The sequence below is a fragment of the Macrobrachium rosenbergii genome, chromosome 55 (genome assembly GCF_040412425.1).
Source record: "Macrobrachium rosenbergii isolate ZJJX-2024 chromosome 55, ASM4041242v1, whole genome shotgun sequence".
In the NCBI taxonomy this organism is placed as follows: domain Eukaryota; kingdom Metazoa; phylum Arthropoda; class Malacostraca; order Decapoda; family Palaemonidae; genus Macrobrachium; species Macrobrachium rosenbergii.
Genome location: NC_089795.1, coordinates 6,526,092 through 6,535,857, shown reverse-complemented (window position 1 = coordinate 6,535,857; position 9,766 = coordinate 6,526,092). Strand labels below are relative to the sequence as shown.

Sequence of the window (9,766 nt, the reverse complement as noted above, 5' to 3'; positions counted from 1 at the left end):
TCTGACAGTTAGACTATAACCTTTCTATTTCATTTATTCTTAGTTGTGTAATTTATCACACTCTTTCCCTTTTTTTTTTAGAATTTACTTTAAATAAATTATTGAAAAACCATGTAATTATAACAATTCAGCCTCTTTCCAAATATATAACCTGCCCTTTTTGAACTGCCATGTGGATAAAGGTAATAATGACTTTAAACTTAGTTTATACAGAAAACACTGCTATATTTCCGCCTAAGCGCATTTTCATTCTAGCAACATCAATAAAGTAAAAGGAAATCAGTATTTCTTTCCACTCCTGATTTTGGTTTTTACCATTTTCATTTTTAGCAACAGGAAAAACAGGACTGAGGGGAAAGAGGTAAAATATTTTTTTATGTATATATTATAGCGTAAAAATTAAAGTGAGGCAAATTAATGGCTGTTTTCCTTAGTTGTTAGACTCTTTCCTTAATGGAATAATAGATGATCAAGAGTCTTCATGATCAACCATTTCTGCAATATAAATGCACTTTTCAGACAAGTTTGTTAGTGTCATCTGAGCTTGTTTTGGGGAAATGTAGCACGTACCTGGATGGTCGCCAGAGATTTAGTGGTGCTATTTACTATCCAATTTTATAGAGCATTAATCAGCGTGACAATTTCGAAGGTCATTCATCTCCTGAAATAGCCGCTATTATTCTCTTCTGTATTTTCTCATGTCGGCCATTGTTTTCCAGGGATGTAGAAAATTACTAATAATCTAATCAAAGATAACTGCCAATTTACACAGACCCACACCCACACCCACACCCACAAGCACACACACACACACACACACACACACACACACACACACACACACACACACACATATATATATATATATATATATATATATATATATATATATATATATATATATATATATACATATACATACAATCATGAAGCTACAAATGTCGCTTAATATCAAATTCACGCTACCTCGGGAATATCCCCGATGGGGAATTATCACCGAAGGGGAATTTATAAGTGATAAATGGATTGGTACTGCCAGGTCTCGATCCCTCGACACAGATACTTATCCAGCGACTCCAGTCGATGGTCTACCTCATCGACGTGGAATTTATATGATAAATGGATTGGTACTGCCGGGTCTCGATCCTCGACACAGATACTTTCCAGCGACTCCAGTCGATGGTCTACCCACCTGAGCTCAGTGGGTAGACCGTCGACTGGAGTCGCTGGATGAGTATCTCGTGTCGATGGATTGAGACCTGGCAGTACCAATCCATTTATCACTTATAAATTCCCTTCGATGATAATTCCCATCGGGGATATTCCCGAGGTAGCGTGAATTTGATATTAAGCGACATTTGTAGCTTCATGAGTGTATATAAATCACAGTGTGATAAAAATTTCATATATATATATATATATATATATATATATATATATATATATATATATATATATATATATATATATATATATATATATATATATATATATATATATATATATATATATATATATATATATATATAAATATATGTGTGTGTGGCATATGTTTGTTGTGTACTGGTATATAGGTGCACTTTAGTAGTTATTATACTGTCATACAACGCTGCTATAATTCTCAATTTCTTTCTAAGATGAAAAGCTGAAGCACATGTTCATCGATGGCCTTCGCTTGCTACTATAAGTTACTGACTAATCCATAATTAGAAGCAACCAAATCCCTCGTGCATTTCAAACTCGTAAACTTGAAATTAAAGTTAGCGTAACTAACTTTGAGGGAGTAACTTCATTTAAACTACTTACATATGAACGACATTCGAACATGACTCCGAAGGACCGATCTTATTTTAGTGTTATCGAAGCAGCAGTCTCAATTCAGTCCTTTGTTCCAATCCATAATTAGGTGAGGATATCTGACAAATCAAACGAACACACTCACTCATACATGCCCTTTAACACACCCATTACTTGTATTTATATTTAATCAGAAGAGTAAATCACACAGAGCCATTCGCTCTGGCTCTTGGCACTTATAATGCTAACTGACAGAAAACTTAAATAACTGGGGTGCCCAACAATTACCCAATCATTACTTAAATCGGTTAATTGATACAAGAACTCAATAACTGGTTTGCCAAACAATGAGACAATCACTAAGTAAATTGCCTGAGGGACTGATTGGTGCCTGAGGACATAATGGAGCAGATGGAGATAGGGCGGTATTTACGGCCTTTCTGTAACCGTGGAGAAAGGGCTCATTAACACTTAATAAATTAAAATAAAATAAACTTGTACAAAGGGAAATTGCCGAAGACTCGAGAAGTGTGACGTCAATTTACGATTAGGCAATTTACTGATTAACAATGACGATTTATATCGACAGTGAATAGACGGGTCTTAGAACACTGGAAAAAGAGGAACGGAAATCAGAATAAGAACAAAGGATGGACCGAAGAACCTTCGACCCAGACTTTACCTTTAAATGTTGAGTGGAGATTTCGTGCATCAACGTCAATAGAGCCTCTATCAACTTGGGTTCTAATTGTACAGTCAGAGAGGCCTTGGATAAGGGGGCTTTCAGTCAGTACAAAGGAGTATGGAGGGGGAAGCCACGAGTGGCGTGCTTCCAATATGGTGTCCTGCCTGCGACTCTCTCGCTTGACCTGTCTCGGCCTTTTATGCCCTCCCCAACCTGCTAGGTTCCAGTGCCTCGGGCATGTCAGGTGAGAGAGCTCACTGGTATGTGGGCCGTTCGACCTCTGCTTCTATGTCTCCCAGGAACAAGGTGTTACTCTGGAATAGAAGATCTTCGGCCAGAGATCATAAAGGTAAATTTAGAATGATCCTTTAGCAAGGCGTAGGAGGTGTGCAATGAAAACGTAATTGGGACCCTGACGAATCTATTGTCCTTTTTAAACTGGAACAACAAGGAGGGGCAGAAGGCTTGTCTCCTTGGTCTCAGATTGTCTTCCAAACGAAAACAGGGCGAGAAGAAAAGCATTTATCAATACTTCGAAAAAAAAAAATTTGTGTGTGTATATATATATATATATATATATATATATATATATATATATATATATATATATATATATATATATATATATATATATATAATAAATAATAAAGGCCCTTTAATATCCAATTCATACCTAAATAATATATTTTCATATATGTTACCGAAGGGGAATTTTTTTTTTTGTTGATAATAAGTTCGTCATCCTGTGGGCTCGAACCAACGAAAGGCAAGAACTCAGGACTACAGTGACGCCTTTACCCACACATGTGGGTAAAGGCGTGATTGTAGTCGACGAACGAGCCCACGGGACGACGAACTTATTATCAACTAAAAAGAAAAAAATTCCCCTTCGGTAACATATTTGAAAATATATTATTTCCGAGGTAGAGAGAATTCGATATTAAAGGACGTTTGTAGCTTAATGATTGTATGTGAATCACGGTGATGTGATAAAAGTCAGATATATATATATATATATATATATATATATATATATATATATATATATATATATATATATATATATATATATATATATATGTATGTATGTATATATATATATATATATATATATATATATATATATATATATATATATATATATATATATATATATATATATATATATATATATATATATATATATATATATATATATATATATATATATATATATATATATATATATATATATATATATATATATATATATATATATATATATATATATATATATATATATATATATATATATATATATATATATATCGCTCTCTCCAGTAGCTTAAGCAATACATTTTTATCTGTATCACAAATATATGTACCCTCTTCCAACTTTTTCTTATAAATTCTACAGCTTTCCTGACTGGTACTTTCGTGAACAGTGACAAAATCAAAGCTAGCGAAATTAATTCTTATACACAAATACCATTAACTTCGTTAATCAAATGTATGTTGTAAACCAAGTGTGTTTTAGATACCTTTCCCACCCATTTTCCAATAATGTTAGCTACGAGCCTCTGAAATCTTCTTTGTGGGGCTTTATAGAGGCAACAATCGCCCTTAGTAGCCATCCCTCTTAGTGTATTTGGGGCTCCCATAGATATAGGGTATTTCTGGACTCTTTTCTGAAACTAACTTCCATTTTAAACTTCTCTTATCTCCTTTTCCCCTAATTCCTATCAGTGCTTCCCTCACCTGTCTGTTGAAATTATTCTGTAGGACCCTCAAAACTGGATTTTTAGGGCATTTCTGGGTACGTATTTTCATCCCCGAGCAGGTCAATCTTGTTAAAGTAATAACTACGTAATCACCACAGTATCTGCCTTATTAGCTTTACATATCATCCTTAACCTGTCAAGAGTTGTTTTCAATCTTTGCGGGAATTTGAACCTGTTCTGTCTCTACCCAATCCTTAAAGCACCTCTGCAAAAAGCTGCCACCTCCCCTTCTTTGTCTTTCTCAAATGCCCTCAATTCCCTACATAACTCAATAAACTCACAACCTAGCTCATGTGTTCAGAATAAATCTCTATATTCAGTAATCTAGTCTCAGCTGGCGACCTAATTGAGCTATGTTAAATTATCTGTCTTTTTTTGGGCAACTTTCAGCCTTAATTGAGAGGATTTCGTGGGTCTTAGGTTAAGCAAGGCAATAGAAATTCATAAAATTAATATTTAAACTCATCAGCCAAATGATCCACATAAAATATATATATATATATATATATATATATATATATATATATATATATATATATATATATATATATATATATATATATATATATATATATATATATATATATATATATATATACTGTATATATATATATATATATATATATATATATATATATATATATATATATATATATATATATATATATATATATATATATATATATATATATATATATATACATATATATATATATATATATATATATATATATATATATATATATATATATACTGTATATATATATATATATATATATATATATATATATATATATATATATATATATATATAATCAGAAAGCTACAAACGTCCTTTTTATAATATCCAATTATAAGATATACTCAGAAATAATATATTTTCATATGTTACCGAAGGGAAATGTTTAGTTGATAATAAGTCCACTGTCCCTAAACAGCGACGGTGACGAGGACGGTAACATATATATATATATATATATATATATATATATATATATATATATATATATATATATATATATATATATATATATGTATATGTTGTATATATATATATATATATATATATATGGATATATATATATATATATATATATATATATATATATATATATATATGTATATATATTTATATATATATATATATATATATGTATATATATATATATATATATATATATATATATATATATATATATATATATATATATATATATATATATATATATATATATATATATATATATATATATATATATATATATATATATATATATATATATATATATATATATATATGAAAAGTCTATAGGTCACAAGTATGTTATGAATTACAATACAAAGTGAAGGTCGAATTAACAGGTGGGGAGGAAAACTCTACCAAAATCTTGGAGAGAATGTTTAGCTATCACCTGATGCATTTCCTCACCAAGTAAAATGGTGGCGTCAGGATTCTCGAAACATGGGATCAGGTGACGTGACTTCATATGTGCATTTGCCGGAAGTGTCCAGGTTCCGGTGGAGAATGTGCGTTTGTGCGTTTCTTATGGGCGGAGTCCCAAGGTGTGGAGGGATTAGATATGGGAAAACGGAGTCATTGGAAGTCCAACACTGAATATTATTAAAAGTCTTCAGTGGAGACTTGTGGTTTGGGATTTATCATTCAAGACTGTGAATATTGCTCTTTGGAGGGTGGAACCACATTCAATTTCCCAGGCTGTAGAATTTTTTTCTCCATTTTTATAATGTTTCTGTTGTATACATATTTTATGAGTAACATGGGAGGAGTTCCCATATCTTTACACTTATGTTTCTGGGGATTAATGAGGAATTCGTTCGATTTCTTCGGATGTTTTGCTGAGAAAGAGGTTAAAAATGTGCTCATTGGAAATGTACTGGACTTTGACGTAATTTTACCTTGGCAAGCTACAGTATTGTATAAGACTACTGTATAATGTAAATGGTCTTTGGGAACTTTAATATTAAATTTTAATCCATTCCTTATTTCTTGCAATCTAGTTATGTTAGATTTTGTCAAATAAATTAATTTTGATGAATGAAGAGTGAGTGGGTACTACGATGTGATACCAGCAGCTTTCGAACGTCCGCTACCAAGGCCATGGTCTAAGAAAGAGAAGGTCTGTTCACAACTGGCCCAAAATTCGACCAACTTCGCGCATGACGTCACAGCGCGAACGGATGGGTTATTTACCTGCTAGTCAGGTCAAGGAACTGTAGGAGAAAGGAAGTGTCAATGTGATTGGAGCGTTGTATTGTGTATTTACGTGTATTTTTGTCATTGCAAAACTATGCCGAATATTTGTGCACTGTATGGATGCAACTCCAATTCAGATCGAAATACTGATCTTACTTTTCATACATTTCCTAAAAATGAACTCCGAAAGAAATGGATTCATCTGTGCAAGAGAAAAGACAAATTTAATGCGGATTCTTCGAGGATTTGTAGCTTGCATTTTGAATCAAGTGATTATGCAAGGAACCTTAAATATGAATTACTTGGAATCCCAATACCAAGACATCTTGTACGGTTAAACAGTGATGCAATACCAACACTACATCTGCCTACTTCAGAGGGTAAGTTCAGATTTTCGTATTGTTTTGAAGTAAGGAATTAAAATACCAAAGTTTCCTTTGGAGGGTAAATGGTTGACCTTGTTAATCCTCTTATAATACCTCGCCAATATTTCCATTGTTCCTTGCCCCGTTCACCGGATGCTACCAACTATAAGATTAGGCCTGACCATACTGGTAATGAGATAAGTTGTTTTCAGTTGAACGTAAGTCACCAGTTAAAACTTGTTTTGTTTTGCCTTTGTAGTAATATCAGTTGTAAATATTACAGGAAATAATGTATCTACAAGCCGAGAGTTCAGAGCTGTGAAGAGAGGTATGAAAAGATTTATTCATGACATTGAGTGTTCACCTACTGTCAATGAACTGCAAGAAAATGCGCATGAAGAACCACGAGTTGCCACCATAGACAAATTGCAGCAAGAGCTACAAGAAGTCAAATCAGAGAGGGATGCTCTTCTCAAAGAAAAAAAAGAGTGGGAGATAGAACGGTCTTCCTTACAAGAAAAAATAGCTACAGTAGAATTCAATGCTACGTCTCTTGCAAGAAGCAATTTAAGCAAGTATTTTTCTCCCTCTCAAGTTCGCTTTTTAACTGGGATTCCTGTTAAGCACTGGTGTGAAGATGATATTAGTGGTGCATTGGCCCTGCGATACTTAAGCCCCAAAGCATATAGATATTTACGTAATAAAATGGAATTTCCCTATCCATCTATTTCAACATTGCACCGCTGGGTTTCCAAGATCAACGTAGAACCAGGAATATTAACATCAGTGCTAATGCCTCTACGCCATAAGGCAAAGACAATGACAGAAATGAATCGCTTGTGTGTTATGTCATTTGATGAAATGAGTGTTGCTTATGAGTGGACCTATGACAAGGAACTGATACTCTCTATTCACCCAAAAGTAAAGTTCAGTGTGTTATGATTAGGGGTTAGTAAGTTCTTGAAACAAATCATCTACTATAATTTTGATCAGAAAATTACCAAAAATATTTTATTTAGTTTGATAACGAGTGTAGAGTCCACAGGATTTCACGTTGTTGCCATTGTCAGTGATCTGGAAGCCAGTAATGTTAAGCTGCACAAGTCCTTAGGTGCAGACACAGATCATCCGTTTTTCACGAATCCAGCTGATTCCGACAGACGAATACATATTTTTGCAGATGCACCGCACCTGATCAAACTTGCGAGGAATCATTTTCTTGATAAAGGATTTAAAGTAAATGATAAAAATATTAATAGTGAGTGTGTGCGTGAGATTATCAAAAGAAGTTGTAATGATTTAAAACTGCCTATAAACTTTCAGAAAATCATGTTAATGTTTCAAAAGCAAAGAGGATGAATGTTAAATTAGCAGTTCAGTTAATCTCGGAAACAACTGCCAAATCTTTAAATTTTTTGGAGAAAAGGGGCTACTTAGCAGCAAAGATTGGGCTAGCACAAGCAAATTCATTGCGTTGTTTGATTCTTGGTTCGATTTATTTAATTCTAAGGCTCTAACGATAAAAAGCACTCACGGAATGCTTATGGTGTGCAGTTGCAAACACAAAATTCTGTTTTGAAGGAAATGATAAATACTGTTGAATCAATGAAAGTTTGTGGGTATGATAGATTATTGCCATTTCAGAAAGGACTGATTATGTCTTCAAGGTCACTGCTAAATTTGTATGAAATGTTAAAAGAAAAATATTGCATATCATATATAATGACTTACAGATTAAACCAAGATGTGCTAGAGCATTTCTTTGCTTGCGTAAGACAAATGGGAGCATGCTATGAACATCCATCTCCAATTCAAGTGAAAAATCGGATAAGGGCATACATATTAGGCAGAGACGTGGCCTTAGTTGGTAGCAAGTATAATACACAAAAAGAAAATTGTGATACGAGTTTATCTGAGGGTACATTATTTCATTGTTCTGGAACCTCGTCAGCATTTGACCAGAAAACGTTGGATGAGGAATTATGCTTGTCTGCAATGCTGTTCTCAGTTTCAGACGATGATGACTTTGTAAACGAAAGGGACAGACCAAGTACTGACGATGATACACCAAATTTTGATGAATCAATTGATTTTGAAAAAGCAATGGAGAACGAGGGATTGCGTTATGTCGGTGGATACATTGCACATAAATTTCCTCAACACCAGTTTTTAAGTACCACTGAGAACTCGATTGGTGACAATACCTGGATTAATTACATTTCCAGGAAAAAGAAAAGCTGATGCAACCGACTTGCAATTTTTTGAAAAATTAAAAGTTATGGAGAAGCTGTTCCGAACTTATCATGGAGAGAAAAACCTGAGGGCAGGTAGAAATTCTGTCAAGACTTTAGTAGATGAAATAACGAAATTTGTAGTTCTACCACTGGACGTCGTAACATTTTTTGTGCGATGCAGAATTTTTTTTAGAATGCGTATCCTGAACCAAAATATGAAAAACATGCGAAGTGAAAAACGCAAATTGTCAAAGTTAATAACATAAATTAATAGAACTAAGGGTTCTCAGAAAAGTGTGTTGATAAGCTATCTCATGAATGTTACTTTTCACCTGTAAAGTTGTTTATTAATCATATTCTTGATGTTATATCATAATAAAGTTCAATATTCTATGAATGAAATAAATCTTTTATTGCCCTTCCATTACCTTTATAAACAAACTATTGCATTTTTTCTTAATAAAAGTTTGACAATATTGAGTAAATCCCATTATTAGAATTAAAATCTTTTGGTTTATCAACAATACCTTTCGAGTCTTACTGTACCCTATCCGCTGTGTGACGTAGGTGTAGCACCGCCTACCTGCGCGTGAACAGACCTTCTCTTTCTTAGACCATGACCAAGGCTACCAATGGATGGAACATCTCGACTTTGTAGTAACAGGTAGGCAATAAAATTTCTCATTACTGGGCTACATATATATATATAT

The 9,766-nt window shown here is 33.0% G+C and overlaps 1 protein-coding gene across 1 annotated transcript; it reads left to right on the top strand.

Moving 5' to 3' along the window:
- Nucleotides 1-6,359: 6,359 nt before the first annotated feature.
- On the top strand, nucleotides 6,360-9,456 carry LOC136835881 (uncharacterized). The gene is made up of 2 exons (XM_067099727.1): nucleotides 6,360-6,837; nucleotides 7,106-9,456. The coding sequence occupies exons 1-2, from the start codon at nucleotides 6,552-6,554 to the stop codon at nucleotides 7,762-7,764; spliced, it is 945 nt and encodes a 314-aa protein (XP_066955828.1). The 5' UTR covers nucleotides 6,360-6,551; the 3' UTR covers nucleotides 7,765-9,456.
- The last annotated feature ends 310 nt before the right edge of the window (nucleotides 9,457-9,766 follow it).

What these genes read in the sequence shown, in the direction of transcription:
- LOC136835881 (XM_067099727.1), top strand. Translation starts at nt 6,552, where the DNA reads ATGCCGAATATTTGTGCACTGTATGGATGCAACTCCAATTCAGATCGA. An exon ending in ACATCTGCCTACTTCAGAGG is followed by an intron (nt 6,838 to 7,105) that starts GTAAGTTCAGAT and finishes TAAATATTACAG; the next exon opens with GAAATAATGTATCTACAAGC.